The sequence below is a fragment of the Myotis yumanensis genome, unplaced genomic scaffold (genome assembly GCF_028538775.1).
Source record: "Myotis yumanensis isolate MYYU_CA2020_CCGP unplaced genomic scaffold, mMyoYum1.0.hap1 SCAF_5, whole genome shotgun sequence".
In the NCBI taxonomy this organism is placed as follows: Eukaryota; Metazoa; Chordata; class Mammalia; order Chiroptera; family Vespertilionidae; genus Myotis; species Myotis yumanensis.
The window spans coordinates 19501280-19522284 of NW_027223756.1; the positions used below are offsets into that span (position 1 = coordinate 19501280).

Genomic DNA, 21005 nt, shown 5'->3' on the forward strand with positions numbered 1-21005 from the left:
GGTACATTTACACAATGGAATACTACATGGAGGTAAAAAAGAAGGAACTCTTACTATTTGTAATATGCATAGCTGGACCTGGAGAGTATTATGCTAAGAGAAATAAGCCAGTAAGAGAAAAATAAGTATCACATGATCTCACTCATGTGGAATCTAATGAATAATATATACTGATGAACAAAATAGATCCAGAGACATAGAACCATGGAACAGACTGTTGATTTCAGAGGGAAGATGGGGGTGAGAGGTTGGGGAGAAAAAGATTAATCAGAGAATTTATATGTATGTGTATATGCATAGTCCATGGACACAGACAATAGTGTGGTGAAGGCTTAGGAGGGGCCGGTGCGGGAGGAGGGGGTTAATGGGAAAAACAAAACAAAGGAGACGCCTTTTGTGTCAACCTGTAATATTTTCAACAATAAAGATACATTTTTTAAAAAGGCAGAAGTTATACAATCAACATTTTAAAATAAAAGATAATAAACTAAAATTTAATCATATAAAAATAACTACAGAATTATAATCACTTTTAACTAAAATGTGAGTGAAGGCAAAAATCAATACTATATTCATGCATTCTACTTCAAACCACTTATTGAATGCCTACCATGTACTACTACACCAGCCATCTATCAAATCTTTGCATCAGTAGATCAATTTCCTTGAACTGTTAGTGCAGGAAAATAGCATTTATTGAATGTTTCCTGTATGCCAAACCCCATGCTAAACTATTTTGCATGTAATCCTCAGGACAATCCTAAATTAAGAATTGCGAATCCCATTTTTATGAGGAGAAAATTGATGCTTAGATATGGTATGTAACTAGCCCAAGGTCATATAGTTTCAAGCAGCAAAATTAAACCCGGGTCTGCCTGACCACAGAGCCCCAGTTGTTTTTACTACACTGGTAACCAGTGTAGTATCATCACTAAAACCCAAAACCTATGAAAGAAACAGAAGACCAGAAAGAGATGGTAGGAAACCTGATGATCACAAATAAGACTCTAATGTCACACAAGCAGCCAGCCTGCTGTCCTTGCCTTTCTTTCTTCCTCCTCCTTTCCTTCATGTGTGTATCCATCCATCTATCCAAACTTGATTGAGTTCTCTTTATGCTCTTTATGTGGCAGCAGTATGCTAGCCATGGACGTAGAATAGTGAATAAGACATCTTAAGTCTTTAGTGGGAAGACTGACCATTTAAGCAAGAAATTGCAAAAATCTCTTGGAAGCTACAAAGTATCTTCCCCAAGTATCATTGGAGCTCACAACCCATACTTTCATGCATTAGGACACAGACGTACCTACATATAAAACAACTTGCTCAAGGACACGTTAGACCAAACATAATCCCCTTGATGGTAGGCCTGGGATTTATATTCAGGTTTTCTGACTGCTGAGTTTAGGACTTCCATCCAATACTACCCAACTATCTATTCCCGATTTTCTTCTCTGGCCTAGACTCTTTATTGAAATAATCAAAGACAAACCACAGCTGGAGAGCCTGAGGGAGAAGTAAGGAAGGGTACATATCTCACTGAAAAGTGTTGCCATTCTTATATTCCTTTTTTTTAAAGAGTCATTTAAAACATATTTTTATTGATTTCAGAGAGAGATAGAAACATCAATGATGAGAGAGAATCACTAATTGGCTGCCTCTTGCACATCCCCTCCTGGGGATGGAGCCTATAACCTGGGCATGTGCCCTGACTAGGAATCAAACCATGACCTCCTAGTTAATAGGTCTATGCCCAACCATTGAGCCACACTGACCAGGCTCCATTGATTTTTTAGAGAGAGGGAGGGAGAGAGAGAGAAAGGAGAAAGAGAAAGAGAGAGAGAGAGAGAGAGAGAGAGAGAGAGAGAGAGAGAGATACTGAGAGGAACATCCATGTGAGAGAGACTTGTATTGCTTGTTCACTGATGTTTCTACAAAGCTCAGTATATGATGAATCTTCAAGAAGTATGTGTTGAATAAAATTGAATGAATGACCCTCCAATTTACAGATAAGAAAATGAGGCTGCAAGGGTTTGAGTAACTTTCGCCAAGTCTCACAGGATTTCTATGGGTGTGCCTGATTCTAAACTTCACTGCCCTTTGCAAAATGCACTGCCAAAGGAGATTAAAGTGTCAGACAGCAGGCAGGGCTAGATGACAGGCAAGTGTTCTTTTCGGCTTTTCATCCTGTGGTGGATGCAATCAAAACCAAAAAGGCACATTGATCATGCTTTCCCCAGGGAGTCCTGAATTTCCAAAGGAACAAGATAACTTGAGAAATCTATTGATCTCCCATTTTTGTCATGCTGTACGGGTGACAAGGATCAATGGAGATTTATACTCTTCTGCCCATGACCCTACAATCTTAATTTGTATTTCCACCCAGAGTCCCACAACTTTACCAAATGCACTGCTCAGAGTGCCCACACCTTAAGTCAGTGCCACCGTCTGTGTCAGCTCTGTTTTGTCAGCTCCTTCCAATTCAGAGAAATGTCTCCCCCACTCCTCTCCAGCTCCCTGCACGCAAAGCCAGCAAGCCCAACCCAGCTGTCCTCTAATCTGCCTGACACACACTCATTGGCCCACGGCCTAAGGAGGGGCGGGGCTTCTGTCTCTCGGGGGCTCTTCAAAAGAGATCCTGGCAGAAGCACTCACCCTCCTCTGCCTCCTGCACTGGGGCTGTGTTTCCCTGTCGGTTTTCTCTTTCCTTTCTGTCTCATCTTGGGACAGAGGCTCTTTCCAGAGGAAGCTTGGGCCTTGGAATTTAATGTCAATGATGGAAAAATATGAGAATGTCTCCTGGATCCCCCAGCAGGAACTGGAAGATCCATTCAAGAAATACCTGAACAGCACAGAGGACTACCTGACCTTTGTCTGTGGGCCTCAGCGCAGCCACCTCTTCCTCCCGGTGACCGTGGTGTACACCCTGATTTTTGTGGTTGGGGTCGCTGGCAATCTCCTGGTGTGCCTGGTGATTCTCCGGCACCAAACTATGAAGACACCCACCAACTACTACCTCTTCAGCTTGGCTATCTCGGACCTCCTGGTCCTGCTCCTCGGGATGCCCCTGGAAGTCTATGAGATGTGGCGTAACTACCCCTTCCTGTTTGGGCCCGTGGGCTGCTACTTCAAGACGGCCCTCTTTGAGACTGTGTGCTTCGCCTCCATCCTCAGCGTCACCACGGTCAGTGTGGAGCGCTACGTGGCCATCCTCCATCCTTTCCGCGCCAAGCTGGAGTGCACCCGGAGGAGGGCCCTCAGGGTCCTGGGCATCATCTGGGTCTTTTCCGTTCTCTTCTCTCTGCCCAACACCAGCCTCCATGGCATCAAGCTCCACTACTTCCCCAACGGGTCTTTGGTCCCGGGCTCTGCCACCTGCGCGGTCATCAAGCCCATGTGGATCTATAATTTCATTATCCAGGCCACCTCCTTCCTCTTCTACATCCTCCCCATGACGGTCATCAGTGTGCTCTACTACCTCATGGGGCTCAGAGTGAGTATCCCAGCTGGCTGGCTGGCTTAGGGCAGCATCTTTTTTCCTTTTTTTCCTCACTGACTCAAAGTTTTGTAAGAGGAACTTAGAATTGGAGAAATTCAGAATTGGAAGGGAGCATAGAGTAAAAAAGAATGAGCTCAGAGGGGAAACCCAGAAGTTAAAGGACTTACCTCAGTTGGACAAATAGTACCCCAAACTATAAATTATTTCCTCTAAATCAACTTTATTATTCTTCCCTCTATACCTGTGGTGCTCAAACCTAGGTGTTCCTACAAATTACCTAGAAACCTTACTATGGGTAGCAATATGCAAGCCCTTCCCCTGGGGAAATTCTGATTCAGTATGTCTGAGGTGGAGCCTCATTAAATAGCACAGGTGGCCACCCCTGGAGAGCTGGTTTCACAGCCTGCTGTCTTTTTTTCTGCCCAGATCTATGGCCTGCATTGAAATCTGCCTTTTCACCAACTTGGTCTGAGTATAACATAAACTGTTCCTGCCTATTAATACTCTAAGACAAATACAGAGTGGAGCAAAAGTAGGTTTATAATTGTGAGTACACAAAACACAGATTTTATTCTTGTTTTATTATTATCATAATCATTATTTATTAATTATCATATTATTTTCCATATAAACAACTGTGAACCTACTCTTGCCCCACTCTATTTACAGTTTTATAGTCAGACACTGTCCTGTGATTGCTTTGATTCTGTTTGAAATATCAGGTGAAAATGCAAAAATATGTCCTAAGCCAGATCAACTTGGCCTTTTCTTGAGAAGGTGGAGATTTGGGGGTAGGGAGGTAAATAGAGCACATAAAATAGAGTAGAAGGCAGTGTGAATAAGAGATTGCTGGGATTAATAGAAAATATCACTGCTTGTGCAACATATCTTATACTTAGAGATTCCTTTTCTGTGCACATAATGGTAAATCAATTTCTTCCTTTTTTTTTTTTTCTTTTTTTCTGAGTGTAAATAAGGTGAGAGAAACTGTTTTTTGATGAGGGAAGAAGTAAGTCTATGTTGTTCCTCTCCTAGTATACTCTACATCCAAATTCATAGAGATGACGTCTGCCTGTGACAGTTTTATACCCATTTAAGGAGGTGGCTTGTGTAGGAAACAATTGTGAGGCTATTTAGACTCTCAGGTCTGAAGCTCACGTCCACTGTGCCTTTAGGCAAGCCACACGACTTCTGGAATTACTTTTCACATTTATAAAATGAAAAGGTCACATTAGATTATAGTTAAGGCTCCTTATAGCTCTAACAGTCTGTGATTCCTTTAAAAAACAAGAAGGAAAAAATGTGTGAGTAGGAGCAATGTGAGTTATAAATTGAAAAACAAAGCTGACGTCACATTTACATCATATGCCTCAATTTGGTTCGGACACCATGTATGCCGTGACAATTAATATATTCTCATGTCATTGGTGAATACCCACTGGGCCTAAGGTGAATGGCAAGGTTTAAATAGGAAAAATAAATTCTAAGTACACAGATGTCTAGACATAGAAGCAAATCTAATCAGGCAGAGAACTGTGATAGTCTCCTCCTGGAGGGCTGGCCCCTATATTCCCAGAGACATATGTTTTCCCAGAGTACCTCACAGTCATGTCTTTAGAATGCTCTGTGCATTTCACTTGGGGGGAAGGACTTCGGCATGATTCCAAATACCGTGAGTCCTATGAGAAATATCCACCCCAAACTGATCAATACCATCTCATCCAACACCAAGCAATCACTTAACTTCGATCAATTTGGAGGAAATATTTAATTTGAGTAGGAAACACATACATTTCCCCACCCCAACCAGTTACATTGAGTTTCATTTTGTTTTGTTGTCATGAGACTTCAGCTCTCTTGTATCAGGAGTTAAATGACAGCTCAGACAACAGCTTAGAAACCACCCAAATTTGCTTTGTGAATGTAATACAACTTCCAGCCTCCTGTTCTCAGGAAGGATGAAGGAATTCCCTGCTTAGAAAGTCACTCCTAGAGGAGCTTAAAGATCTCTAGACTGAAGTTAGGAGATACGTCCTAGTCTGTGTTATTGGGCTCAAGGCCTTGCACATGCTATACTTCCTCTATCTTTGCCTGAAATGTTCCTGCTGTCTACCACTACAATTCCTTTTACTTTTCTAACTTTCTAACTTTAAATCATATTTCACTCACACTTCCTCAGGGAAGCTCTCCCTGATTCCCTAGCTACACCTGGACCTTGTATAGGTGCTCATGGTTCCTGGTGATTTCTCTTCCTTAAGATTTATTCCAATTTAAAATTCTATATTTGGATATCCCTTGTTATCTTTCCAACTTGACTGTAAGATGAATGAATGAGTGCATGAATGAAGTTGAATTATTCCCCTCCTTGCTGCACTTTAGCTTCTCTACCTTCAAAACAAGAGACTTGGAAACATTATCTCAAAGGGCTATTTTGATCTAAAAGATTTTAAAGAGACTTAAGCAACTCTGAGGATGATTGTTATTGATTCCCTTAGCAAATCTTAAGTTATGATAGATTCTGGGACCCACTGCCTTCAGGAGGCAGGAAACTATAGGTTGATGAAATCCCAGGAAGGAAGAAGGAGGAGGAGAACCACATGTGTGCTCCAAACTGAGTAGTCAGTGCAGCTTCCTTCCAGGACACAAGTCTCCACTGAGCTGCTCTCCAAACATCAAACATGATGGAGATGGAAAATACCCAACCCCAGGGCAAGTTCCTCCCAGCTGGGAGGAGGTTCTGCTGAAGCTCTCACAAACTCCTTGTATCTCCTGCATACAGCATTAATGCTTGAGTTGAGGAGCATGCATTATGGATTGCAACAGAATTCACCCATGCCAACCAGAGTTGAATTGACTTTTTTAAATTTAAAAAAATTTGTTCAGATTGTAGACATTGCTCAGTTGGTTGAGCGTCAAACCATGCACCAAGAGGGTGCCAATTTGATTCCCAGTCAGGGCATGTGCCGTGTTGCAGGCTCAATCCCCAATAGGGGGTGAGCAAGAGGCAGCCAATGGATGTTTGTCTCTCTCCCTCTTCTTTCCTCTCTCTCTAAAACCCAATAAAAACATATTTTTTAAAAGAAATGTTCAGATGCTACTTTAAGAATCACCACCTCTTCCAAAAAGGATGAGTATTTATAATTTCTAAACTCAGAAACATATACACTCTTGTTAGTAATATTAGTAAATATTTCCCAAATTGTGCTTTTCAAGATGGTACTAGGTATTCCACTAAAAGGAGTTTGGGGAAGGTATTGTTTAGTCAGAGAAGCATTATCTCCCTTGAGGCTTGGGTGAGAGATGTAGGGTGTGGAAGGTGGGCATGGGGGAAGGGATCAATTCATATTATTGGATCAATTTGGAGGAAATAATAAATCTTCATATTATGCTTTATGAAGATTCATAATGCCCATTAGCATATTAAAGGCTCTGAGAAGACCCACAATGGAGACTATAGACTTCATAAAACAGAAATAATACCTGTTTTGGCTTTCTACTGCCTATTCACCACATAGCAGAGGGATTACATTCTAATAGATGTATAATAATTACTGAATGAACTAGAGGCCCAGTGCATGAAATTCATGCACTGGAGAGGGAGGGGGTCCTTCAGCCCGGCCTGCGCCCTCTCGCAGTCCAGGACACTTCAAGGGATGTCTGCAGGGAGTGGGCCTAAGCCGGCAGTCAGACATCCCTCTCACAGTCCAGGACCCCTGGCTTTTTACTGCCCGTCTGCCTGCCTGCTGCTCCTTAGAGCTACCATGGAGGTGGATGAGGCTCCCACCACTGCCACTGTGCTCACCAGCCTTGAGCCCGGCTTCTGACTGAGTGGTGCTCCCCCTGTGGGAGTGCACTTACCACCAGGGGCAGCTCCTGCATTGAGCGTCTGCCCCCTGGTGGTCAGTGCGCATCATAGCAACCGGCTGTTTCGCTATAATGGTCGCTTAGTCTTTTATTATATAGGTGAATGGAAAAGCCTATCAAACATTTTTTTTACTTCATAATTTTACATTTTTCATAGAATGCCTATTAACATGCCATATATAACAGGGGTTCTATAGAATAGCAGATGGTAAATGGTTGTACTGCAACTTGGCCACATCCACCTGTCCAGTTGAGTTAGATGATCTAGATCCAACTCCATCTCCAACTTATTGTTAAACTTTGACAAATTCTTATATTTATTTTAATTCCCAATTTTTGGTCTGAGAATGTGTGTTAGAGTTACACTTCTCAGATCCAAACAGAAGGGAAAATGTTTTCTTTCTTAACATTACTTTCCACTTCCCTTGCAGCTAAAGAAAGACCAAACCCTTGAGGCAGACAAAATAACTACAAACATTCAAAGACCCTACAGAAAATCACTCACCAAAATGCTATGTAAGTCCTCCACTGTGTTTTTGTTTGTTTGTTTGTTTGTGTTTATAAAAGGAAAAGAGTTGCATTTGGTGCTGAGAAAGTGCTTCTGAGTATCAGGATCAAAATTCTCCTGAAATGTAGTATCATGGTCTGGTCTTCCATGGCTTACTCAAGTTTCTAGGACCTCTTTGATTCCTATTTCCATTTTTAACACTCAAAACAACACACTAAATTGCATTCACTGTAATACACTGTGTGCTTTTTGGCAAATCACATCCACTCTGCGAGCTTTTGAGCATCTCTTTCTCCCTCTAAAATAAGCAGGTGCTTTTAAACTTATTTTTTATGGATTGATTTGTTTTAAAATGTAAAGAAAACTGTGAGTGTGCCACTTAGAAAATGTACAAATCACATACACAAACATTTTATAACTCATTTCAGGCGATCATGAAACCCCTGCTACCATTCTTGGATTCCATGAAATACTTTACCTCCAGATTAAGAACAGCTGCCCAAGAGTACCCCCCTACGTGGTCATTCCACCTATGACATTGCATGATTTTATATAAATAATATGTTTAAAAATACATAATCAGGCACTGATCCACACTCTCCCAAAAGCATTTGATAAAAATATTTGATCCAGTGCTACCCTATAGGAGATAGTAATGGGAGAAAGGAGGTTTATGATATACTTTCCAAGTCAAAACCTAAGGTTTGGAAGAAACAAATCCTCCAGGCTAATATGTACATGAAACACTCACCATAACTATATGGCATTTATGAGCAACAACAACAACAAAAAAAACCTGTGCAAGTCACCAAAGTTTGTCATTTCAATTCTAAGACTCATCTTCTTGAAAATGTTTTAGTCCCTGTTGGCACTTGACTTTCCCTGTTAAGAAATCTCATGTCTTTATTATCGCTCCCCTTTCTCATTGATCGTAATCTACTCTCACACAAAAAGACTTGAAGCGCATTCACGTTAAAGTCACAGTGATAAAATATGCTGCAAAGCATTTGCCTTTAGTATAAAGGGTTCATTTTTAAAGCAATTAAAATTTTAATTACGGGGAATTGTAGGCAGTAGTGAACAGGTTAGGGACTTTTTCTTGGAGGGTTAAAGTCAGAAGAAACTTCCAGATACTCCTGAAACCACACCACACAGGTAAACAACTTAACTCTTAATATGTTTAATGCCAAAGGAAATATATGTACTATTGACTACAGAAACCTCAAATGTGCTCAGAAGTACAGAGAACTGTAAAATAACACCCATGTACCCATTACCCAACCTCAAACATTATCAACTCATAACTAATCTTGTTCCATCTATATCAGTCTCTCTCTTGCCCCTACAAGATTATTTTGAGGCAAATCTCAAACATCATGTTTTGGAAAAGGAAAATATTTCATAACTTCAGAAGAAGAAAAAATATTTATTTATATGTGTGGGGATTAAATGCCCCATAGAGTAACAGCAGCAGCACCAATTGCTGTTTTGGGAGCTAAAAATAAGAAACTAGAAAGTGCAATTTCTTGTGAATCTATAATTATTTCAAAATAAAAAGTAAAAACAAATAAAAAGAAACTAGAAGCAATTCTGTAGTCTAGGAACATCTAATATAATAGACATCCCCATCCCAATCAAAAGATGTTTGTAAAGGATTATTATACTTATGATTGTTCTCTTTCTCTCTCTCCTCTCTCATCCCTTACAGAATTTTAAATGATTAGATTCAGAGCAGCTTTTAATTCTTTCTAGAGTAACAAATAAATTCATACTACAGCCAATAATATTTTTATTAATCTACGATCAATTTCTTGAACCCAACCATTTTATTTGTATAGCCAATTTATGTGGTTCCAACAGTCTACTTGCAACATAATTTATTTTCCACAATAGAATGTTTTTGGAATAAATTTGATACTATTTAAAATGTTCTAGAGGAGACTTACATTACATAAGAAATCTTGTACAATCATATAGAAAACTGATCCTAAGTCCTATATGATTCATTCTTATGTTTAAATGTTTTATGTAGAGACTCTTCGTGATCTAGCTAGTCTGTAATAATGATAACCAAGATGGAAGGGAAAATGCTGGAAGGAATGGATGGACTTAGTGGCCATTTGATACCTATCCTCGTTTTGACTGCCTTTTGTTCTCCCATTCATCCTTCTTTTTCAGTTGTCTTGGTCTTAGTGTTTGCTATCTGTTGGACCCCATTCCACATTGAGCGGCTCTTCTTCAGCTTTGTGGAGGAGTGGACTGAATCCCTGGCTGTTGTGTTCAATCTTATCCATGTGGTGTCAGGTAAAAATCTTAGCTCCTTTGGTTGTATCACAAGTATCCGGGTAATTGCAGCTTCTTTATTTTGCTTAGAGCAGTAGGTTCTGTCTGGATATACTGATTTATCATGGGGGCCTGCCGTATTATAATGAAGACATTTGATTTTTGATTTTATTTAAATATCAATTAGGTATGTTATTGGTCCAAAAGAAATATACCTGATCACTATTTTAGATGCTACTTTATGGAAGACCTCAACTCTAAGCACGATGACTACAGCAGAAAAATGGTCTAAAGAGTGATTGCCTTGATTTTCTTTCCAATGACCACATGATTGAACTGGTTCTTATTTATTAAACATCCATGTCCCTGAAATCTTGTATTGTTTTTAGCAAGTGTTAGATCCTCATGAAAGCCAGCCAAAGGGTATTACTATATGCATAGTGCGTCAAGGTCTGCCTTTAGGCTACTTTAATGCTGCCTGTTGAAGATATTAGAAAATGTGGTAGAAATAGGGGTGGAAAAGTCACTAAGTCAGAGGACCTGGATTTGCATCTCACTTCCACCATTAATTTTCTGAAGAACATGGCTTCCTTTATGCCAGTTTCTTCAACTATAAAATGGCAATGACACCTTCCCTCTACAAGTATGCACTGATGGTGAGAAGCAAATAAAATATTAGCTACTAAGAAATTTTAAACTGTAAAATGCTATATATTTATCTTTCTATAATCACCACTTATTATCATCACCATTTTCTGTTGAAGAAACAATTCCACAAGAAAATAAATGGCTTGCCCAAAGGCAAACTTCTGACAAATAGTAAAAACAGGGTTGTGGCAAAATCATCAAACTTCAAATTCAGAGTTCTTGAGCCCAAAATAGAGCAGAGAATGGCCATGTAGGTTCCCCTTCCTCAGTCAGTGTGTCTGTGAGTCTTGGGTTCAGATCACTTCTGTCCCTGAGCTTCTGCTAGTCACCAGCTGGTTCACAGGGGCAAGATAAGATCAATTTGTGCAAATTAAGCTCCAGATGTGCACAGAGCTAAAACAATAGCAAACATATATACATGAATATCATGTATATTATTTATTTTCTACACTTCCTTTTTCTTTTCAGCAGGCCTTGTGTACAGCTTATACTTGGACATTAGAACTTTCTGTTATGTTAAACTACTAGAGGACTGGTGCACGAATTTGTGCACAGGTGGGGTCCCTCTGGGTGGCCTGCAGGGATTGGGAAACCTGCAGTCCAATGCTGCCTGCAGCTCCTACCTTCTCATCCTGGCCCCACTGTGCCTGCTGTGGGCTTGTGCCCAATCAGTCCTGATAGGGAGAGGCTCGCCCTGCCACAGCAGCGCTCACCAGCCATGAGCCCTGTGTCTGGTGCCCTCCCAAGGGGAGTGGCCTGTGGCATCAGGCTGAAACCAGCTTTTTGACATCCCCCAAGGGGTCCCGGATTGTGAGAGAGTACAGGCCAGGCTGAGGGACCCCACTGGTGCACGATCCGGCTGGGGAGGGACCGCAGGAGGGCTCCAGGGTGTGTCTGACCCATCTTGCTCAGTCCCAATCAGCCAGACCCCAGCAGCAAGGTAACCTACTGGTCAGAGCATCTGCCTCCTGGTGGTCAGTGCACATTATAGCAACTGGTCAACCAGTCGGCTGTCTGTACCCTGGTGGTCAGTGCACGTCATAGCAAGCAGTTCAGCAGCCTTAGCATATCATTAGCATATTATGCTTTGATTGGTTGTTCAGTTGTTCTGCTGGTCGGTCTATTTGCATATTACCCTTTTATTATATAGGATTATTTTAGACAAAAATCTCAAAATTATTTACAGCTCTTATTTTCATGATAATCTGAGAAAAATGGGGTGACTAAATAAACTGAAAAACACCACAAGATCACATGAGCCTTGACTAGCTGACTATCCCTCTCTAAATGTATCAAGATGATCATTTTAAGACTTTCAAATTATGGTATTTATAACATTTTCTTGTTAAGATATACTCTCTCCCTCCCCTACAGTACCAACCAGGTGAAACCTTAAACACTATAGAAAATGTCCCCAACCAGCCTTTTAATCCCCAAGTTATAATACTTCCAATCATTGACCATATGCTTATCAAACTGATTGATTAGAGAGTTATGCACATTCTGCATTATTCCTGAAATATATTTTTAAAATATATTTTATTGATTTCAGAGAGGATGGGAGAGGGAGAGAGAGAGAGAGATAGAAACATCAATGATGAAAGAGAATCGTTGTTTGGCTGCCTCCTGCATGCCCCTCTACTGAGGATCGAGCCTGCAACCCAGGCATGTGCCCTTGACCAGAAACTGGGACCCTTTAGTCCTTAGGCCGATGCTCTATTCACTTAGCCAAACTGGCTAGGGCATAACGACTGCTGCCTCTGCATATTTGTGCATGCTATGCCTTCTATCTTCAGAACTGTCTCCTCTCTTGACCAACTCTCCTACCCACTTCAGGGTCTGGCTGGAATTCAATCACCCCCATTAAATCTTTCATTACCATCATACTCTTTATATTTATGCCATTATGTGAATTTCCATAACATGGCTGTTGGTATGACATATTTTGCTCTTGACAGATATTATTTGGTATTGTTCTATTATTAATTATTGATGTAGGGCAGAGATCTTGCCCTGTAATACTATTCCAAGTCCTTGGAAAACAAATTCTAAATCCATTACCTGTGAACGTACCTCAAAGTTCCTGGCACATAATAAGAGTTCAATCAATATTTGTTTATTGAATGAATTAATAGTCCATAGAAATGTTTTCCTTCTCTATTCCTTTATTCCCAATTCTGTGCACAGGGCATATGGCACTTTCCATGTCCTGAACTAAATAAATGAGGACAATGATGAACATGTTGATGACAGTACCTGTCACTTGCTTTATATTCTCAACCATTCTCAGTCCCTCTGTGGATAGTATCTCAACGTTATCCTCACAATAATCCAGGGAGGTGAGTTAGGCCTGTATTATAATTCCCATTTTACAGAGAAAAAATTGAAATGCCAATTCTGCCTAAGGTCTCAGAATAAGCAAAGGCCAAGGTCAGAAACTAAGTCCTCTGATTCTCAACCTTAGGCACCTCATGGGCTTTGGGGAAATAAAATAGGATATGGTAATAAAGGATGAGCAGATACCGAACAAGAAAGTGGCAGTGTGCAAGGCACTTGGTGGAGAAAATAAATGGCAAAATGCAGTTATTTAATAAGGTTGGAAATTAGGTGGGAAGAACCATGGAAGGGAAAAGCTAAATAAGAAGAGGCAATGGGAAATATTTCTTTGAAGAGATATTAAGCATATAAGGAATCTCAGCAGGGACAATGCCTTGACTGACTTACCATTCCTCCATTGCTTACAAGTTTCAAATTATAGATTTAAGCACAACTCCAATGAGACAAAATCATCTCTCTTCCTCTGATAGTTAAGCATCACTCATTAATGCCGTGGGAACATGCTCTTTAATTAAACAAGTGTGGATCAAAGGAAGTTGCAGAACATCTCAGAGAGATCCCTTGCTGGCCTAAAATTTGCCAAGACTCTTTAATCTTTCTGTGTTTGATTCCTATGTACACAGTTGGCAGAGCATTTTGTATCCTCAATTAGTGTCTTGTATATATTATCACTTCCAAAATAGGCAATCATGGGGATTCTAGGCTTTGTTAAATATTTATGCTTCTTCCCAGCATGCCTCTCACTCAATGTCTCCTCGGTGTGTCTATTTAACCCCTGCATTCCAGGTGTCTTCTTCTATCTGAGCTCAGCTGTCAACCCCATTATCTATAACCTACTCTCTCGCCGCTTCCGAGCAGCGTTCCAGAGTGTGATCTCTCCTTCCTGCAAACAGTGGCACCCCCAGCATCACCCAAAAGGGCCACCTGTCCAGCGGAACATCTTCCTCACGGAATGTCACCTTATGGAGCTGACTGAAGAGGCGGGCCCCCACTTCCCCTGTCAGCTGTCCATCAGCAGCTCTCACCTCCACACAGCGCACTATACAGAACAGACAACATAAAAGGAACTCTCATTCCTCTCTGCCTCCACAGTTATGGAAGGGTCAGCCCATAACTTATACCTTGTTATATGATAAGGGGGAGGAAAATGGCTCTCTGAACTTATATATCCATTTCTAGGTGTGTTTTTAAACAAATGTGAAAATCGCTACTTAAACCTGGATCTAAAACCCACAACCTCCTGACCGCCTGGAGCCCCTTCACTAGTTGATGAAGAGAACATGACTAGCAAAGAGAACATGACTAGCTATACTTTGAGTATTTTCCACTCTTGCAAATGGTTTTTCCTGAGTCATCCTCACTCTGAGTCAGGCTGTGGTTACTCTAACAACTAATGGTCCCTGTCAGCCACAGAAGGAAGACATGTAGATATGGTTTTCCTTCCCATGATTTGAAGGGTCCATGCCAGAGTTCCTCCACAGCAAACTATGTACCCTACTGCCTCATATTCTGCCATTATATGATTCCTTAGAGTCTGAAGACTTTTTACTTTTACAAGAGTCTGCCTCATAACATGGGATTGATCCTTACAACTTATCCCCATCATCCTCATGCCCAAGTCATTATCAGTCAGTCCTCACCAGGAATGTGATCAGATACAAGTTCTACCTAGAGAAGAATGGGATGAGGTAGAAGGCTGTGGTGGAAGATCACAAGATACATAAACTATACCAACACAAACTTAGTTATTTTTACAATTTGATCTAAACTAGAATATCTAAAGTTTTTAACTTCATAAATAGAAGTGTGGAATACTACTATCTTGGTAAAGAAGACAAGTCAAATGGTAACTACTGGTTTCAAACCCATTATTTTCAGCTACTCAATCCTGCATTACATAAATAACACTCCCCATGTATAATATGGGAAAAACCTACTTTCCTGATTCATCTTCCATCATATCATCTCAAGAAACTGTATTACGTGTTCTTCCTATGAAAATATATTGCAATTTTCCCAGCTGCACATATTTGCTTATAGACTGCCCTCTTTATCGCCAATATCCATCTGTTTCCATCCTTCCTATCCTCCAATGTCCATCTCAATGTTGTACCTCTTCCATAAAACCTTGTTTGATTTGATAGATGTGGCATCTGAATTCTCTGTCACTTTGTGTCTTGTAATCTTTTTGTTCACTCTGCTTTGTATTCTGTGATTTATATCCCTGCTTTGCCAGAATGTAAATGTATCAAAGGTATGGGGTATCTTGTGTTCATTTTTGCTCTTGCTAGAACCCTGGAAATAGATCTATTACAATTGTAGATGCTCAGTAAATACATGGAAAGTGAACTGACTTCACATTCTAATATACTGAACCAAACAGCTCCAAAGAGAACCATGTTAAGAACCAGAAGATTTTGTTTCTGACAGGGATGCCTGACCTCAGTTGGCCATTTAATTAGTTGAGTTTATAAATAGTGTACCTGCTGTGCCTGTGGTGCAAGAAGGCCCTTCCCAATTCCCGGGCTCACTGATGCTGAGATAGGCAAGTTCTAGCTTTTAGTCTCTGAATGTTTCCTAAATTGAATGAACCATACTATTGAAAAATTGGAGTCATGGTCTCTGATGTCACCATTTCCTAACTGAACAGGCATCTCCAAAGTGATTCAATATTTTTTAAAATTTGTTTTGCTAATCACAAGCCAAACTTTAATGAATTATAATTCTCCAGTGATGATTTATTTTGGTGAGCAGAACTCTTTGGTCATTTGTGAGTTAAGTTGAAAAGACTTGGCAAAACAAAACTTCAGAAATGGAGGACAAATGAGTTTCCTTCTTGCCTTTTAAAGTAGACATATTCTTGATGAAGGTCTAATAGGGTTACTATCCTTAACATCAATTCCCAATGACCTAAACATCAACTCCTAGGCCTAAAAATGCTGCTGTTATAGGTGGATGGATAGAAAAATAAATAACACTAAAACTGAAGTAATTTGGTTGCTTGATTAAAACTTCGGTCTCTTTTTTATTTTCTCCTCATCTACCTTTTTTTTCCTAAAAATTTATAACCCCCAAATTATCACTAATTCACTTACTCTTTCATTCAACAGATCTTAACTAAGGACACAGTAGGTGAAGTGCATGCTCCAGGTTATGAATTCCTTGACCCTGAAAGTTTGCTTCTAATAGAAGAGATTGTTTTGGAAAACCATTACAGAGTTAATTATTCAAATCTAATTGTGAAATGTACTACAAAATACAAGTACTATGAAACCATATAAAAAAAGGTATTTGGCCAAGTCAGGGGGCAATAGGTTTAATTAAGCCCAGCATTAAAAAAAGGGGGAAAATGTGAGGGTTAATTAAGGTTTTGTCTATATACACATACATACACATGTACATATATACAAATGGGAAGTTTATATTTCAAAGTGAAAATTGAAATACACACATCCTAGAGTTAGTTTATATAATAGTTCATACAAAATTAGTAGAACAAATGGAGACATTAAATTTTCAACTATACTCATAGCTGACCTCATCATCTCATGAATTCCTTGTGATCTCTGAATTTTAGAATAATGATAGAAGAGGTCAGTCAGATAAATGCCGGCAATTTAACTCTTCTCCAATGAGACAGTGACTTTTGAGCTCTCTAGTAATTCACAGACTCAGTGAACTGAAGGTCTGACATTCAGAAGGTTGCTTGCCCAATTAGTTGGTAGACCAAAGAGATAGCAGAAATTCTTAATCTGAGACTTATGAACAAGTGTCAGAAGGCCCGAGAATCCCCTGAAATTGATTTTTTAATTATTAGTTTGTACTTTTTTTCTTGGCAACAAGATTTAAACTTTGATTAGCTTCTAAAAATAGCCTATCACTTAAATTATCATAATTACTACTGTAAAGTGTCCTTAACAGTCATACTTAAGGGCATTCTTTTAATGGGTGAATTGTATCTGAATGAAGACATTGCAGGATAATTAAAAGTATCATTATTCCAACATAAAAATCCAGTATAGATAAGTATCAGCTGTTCAGTGATGTGCTGGTGCCAGTGAGGACTGGTTTGCAAAATTGTTACATATATAGAAATTTTGAGAGCCTGTTGTCAAATGATAGCTTAAAATCAGCCACAGTGGGAATATTTACACCATAGAAATTGGACAACACCACACCTCCGCATACCACTAACTTTAATATGCTAGCAATCTGCCACCTTGATATAATATGTGTGATTTGTTTGTAGAATAGATGGCCAATAACACTGTTATAATTACAGACCACTTAAAATTATGGTTAACTCATTGACAAAAAGTAGTCAGTGGGCCAGATTTTGACCCAGAGGTAAAAGATAAAATAACCGAAAGCATGATAATTATGACATGAAAGCCTCATCAGCATTTTATAATTAAGCTAGAGTGGAAGAATTACCCTTGGATGCTGTCCATTAATATTAGTGCAGAAAATAGCAACAGAGCTACTCGTTATCATCCCTCTGTATCTGTTTTAAATATCCCACAGGATTCATTGTAAAAAGATGCAAAATTTCCACATTCTCTCTACTTGGCTGGAGACTTCATTTTTGAAATTTTGTAAATGTGTGGAAAGGGACTATATAAACATTATAAAGAAGCTTGAGGTGCTGGATTATGCAAGCCAAGCAAAGGTTCAGTCTATCCAAACAACCTACCTCTTTTCATTTACATCCCCTTTGAATCATTAAATCACATTGGAACTCTGCATTAGACATACATATATGTTATACTTTGAAAACATTTTCTAGATAATGTCAAGATTTGAAAGTTTTAACTAATTTTCATGTGGCCTAGAAATTGCTCCATCTACCTAAATTATACTATTGCCAGTGAAATATATACATTGTGAAATGTATATACCATGAATTCAGTAGGCTGGAATGGTTATATTGAGCAGTCTTAAAAAAAAAGTTAAAAGAAAAGCAATTCATTGTTTTCAAAGATATGAAATAAATTGTATGTTAAAAAAGACCTACATTAATGCATACATAATGATTTGTAAGCAAGTAGACATTTTTAAATAGAACTTAACCAGATTTGGGTAAAGCTTGCTTATTTGAATATTATATCAACAGAAGGAATATCTTACCATAATTGTGTTTCCCTTTGTAAATGTTGAAAATTTTAATATTGATTCTAACTTGATTACCAATTCCTTAATAATAGAAACCGAAAAAAAGCTTTACTTCATAACATTCATTGGTACTATTATCTCTCTAAGTTTTCACAGCTTCACTAAGAGGGAGATATTGTTCCTATGCCCCCTTTTCTGTTGACAAAATAAGACTTAACCTCACTTCTCACTGAGTAAAATAGACAAGTCTAGATGAGTCATGCAACAGTATTTAACTCACTCATATAACTGCAGGTTATCTGGGGTGGCTCCTCTCTACTCTGTCCCAAACTGGGCACTGGCAGGAGACACAATGGCCACCCAGAGTATGTGTTTCTCAGTCTAAGCAAGTCACCTGGCCAATCCCAAAGTTACAAGCTCAGAAAGTACACCTGACTCACCATGAGGCCATGCCCTGCCAAGGGTGGTATGTATGACATTACCAGAAGGAGTGGAGCGACGTGTCAGGACTAGGGACACTCATCTGGTAAGTGGTACAGCGAGTTTGAACCCAGAACTACATGGACTCCAGTGTCTGAGCTCCCCCATTACACTACACTGATTCCACACGTGACTCTACCTCATTGACATCATAGCAAAAGCCTCTCAGTTGAATGTCACCCCCCAATATTACCTCATTTACTTCCCACTAAATCACTAATGCAGACCAGAGAACAAACAACAGTATGGACACTGGAGCCAGGTGCCTTGGTTCAAATTCTGCCTATACCATGCTTAGCTGTGACCTTGAGCAGGTTTCTTAATCTCTCTGTGGTCCAGTTTCCCCATCTATACAATAGACATTATGGTAGTACCTATATCATGGTGGTTACATGAGGGTTAAAATTAATATACTATTCCTAATGGTATATTAATTACTATACTAAATTAATAGTATAAATTAATATACTATTCCTAGGTGCCTGACACCTAGGAAGTGCTAAAATAAGTGTTTGTATGTCCAGCTGATGTTGCTCAGTGGGTAAGCATTGACCTATGAACCAGGAGGTCACAGTTCAATTTCCAGTTAGGGCACATGCCCAGGTTGTGGGCTTGATCCCCAGCAGGGGGCATGCAGGAGACAGCCAATCAATCATTGATGTTTCTATCTCTCCCTTTCCCTTCTTCTCTGAAATCAACAACAACATAAATACTTTTAAAAAATAAGTGTTTGTTTATTAACCTACATGTAAGAAAATTATGTCAATATACTGGTGACATTATTAAAAGAAATATAAGACTTTTCAGAAAAAAAATGTTTGTGGGAGAATGATAACTAGGAACGGGGGCACTTTTTTGTTTCATGAAGATATGTTATTTCTTTTGTTTACATTTTTAAAGAATGTTACTCTCTTTGGCAGCATTCAAATTTAAGACAATTTAAATGAGCTCTACACCAGGAAATGTGTCAGGCGTGGGATTTTTTTGTGTTTTTTTTTGTAATCATTTCTACCAGATAAACAAGCTGCCCAAGATTCCATCAGCAATGGCTAGGAGCTCATTAATAATGAAGGCACAAATATGTATTAAAGATTGTTTCTCTGTTACATGAAAGATTAATCAATATTATGATAGGGCAGTCCGCAAAGCCACAGGCACTCAGGCTGTTAAGGATGGCCAAGCATTTTAATTGTTTTTGAAGGCCTTTGGCCTGTCTTCCTATGGGGAATTAAATGTCTGATTTGGGGCTCTCAGAATTAGAAGACAGAGGGTTAAGGATCCAACTAATGTGATCATTCTAGCCTAGACACCAAGCTCAGAGATGAATGACAAGGAGAAAGCCTCCAGGGTATTGACTGTTTCCAGTACATGTAGAGATGAAAATTTACCTGCATAATCAGCCAGAAACACTCTCACAGACACTCCCAGAATAATGTTCGACCAAATGTTTGGACACCCCAAGGTCCAGTCAAGTTAATACATAAAATTAACCATCACGGGACTCGTGCGTACTTTCCACACAATCACTTCAGCAGTTCTGGGAATTACTCTCTAGTAATTTCATTTTGTGTGTGGGATAAGTATGATTCATGCTTCGTATAAATAGTGTCCCATCCCACCCACCCCCCACCCATAGAGTCAGTAGAAAACACCTTATCTCTAGGCCTTGAATTTCTACCTCAGAAGATCATGTCTCTTTTACATTACAAATACTTGTAATTTGCTAACATGTGTGTGTTCATTAATTTACAGATTTTTCTCTTAAGGGAAAAAAACCAAGATATTACAGAAAAGGAAACCATCTGTGTATGCCACATTAAGTATGGCTCTGGCTAAACCTGTGGTCCTCAATGTCTGGAGACATTTATTGTCACAAATAGGGGGATGCATATCACATGATCTCACTCATATGTGGGATATAATGATCAACATAATTTGATGAACAAGAATAGATCGATCTAGAGACAAATGGTAGGGGAGGAAGGGGAGGAAGGGTTAGAGAGCAACCAAAGGACTTATATGCATGCATATTAGCATAACCAATGGGCAAAGACACTGGCGTGGGGGGAAGGGATGGGGGAGGGGGTCAATTGGGGAATAAGGAGACTTATGTAAAACTTTAGATAATAAGAAAATAATAATAAAATAAAATAATTTTTTAAAAGAAGAGTAGCTCTTTAAAAAACTATTCATAATAAAAAAATTTTAAAAGAAAAAAACAAATAGGGGAATGCTCCTGACCTCTAGTTAGTAGAGGCCAGGGATGCTTTTCAA

The 21005-nt window shown here is 39.4% G+C and overlaps 1 protein-coding gene across 1 annotated transcript; it reads left to right on the plus strand.

Annotated features, from left to right (window-relative positions):
- Positions 1–2767: 2767 nt before the first annotated feature.
- On the plus strand, positions 2768–14309 carry NMUR2 (neuromedin U receptor 2). The gene is made up of 4 exons (XM_070417104.1): positions 2768–3493; positions 7795–7879; positions 10050–10175; positions 13926–14309. The coding sequence occupies exons 1-4, from the start codon at positions 2768–2770 to the stop codon at positions 14198–14200; spliced, it is 1212 nt and encodes a 403-aa protein (XP_070273205.1). The 3' UTR covers positions 14201–14309.
- Positions 14310–21005: the final 6696 nt, after the last annotated feature.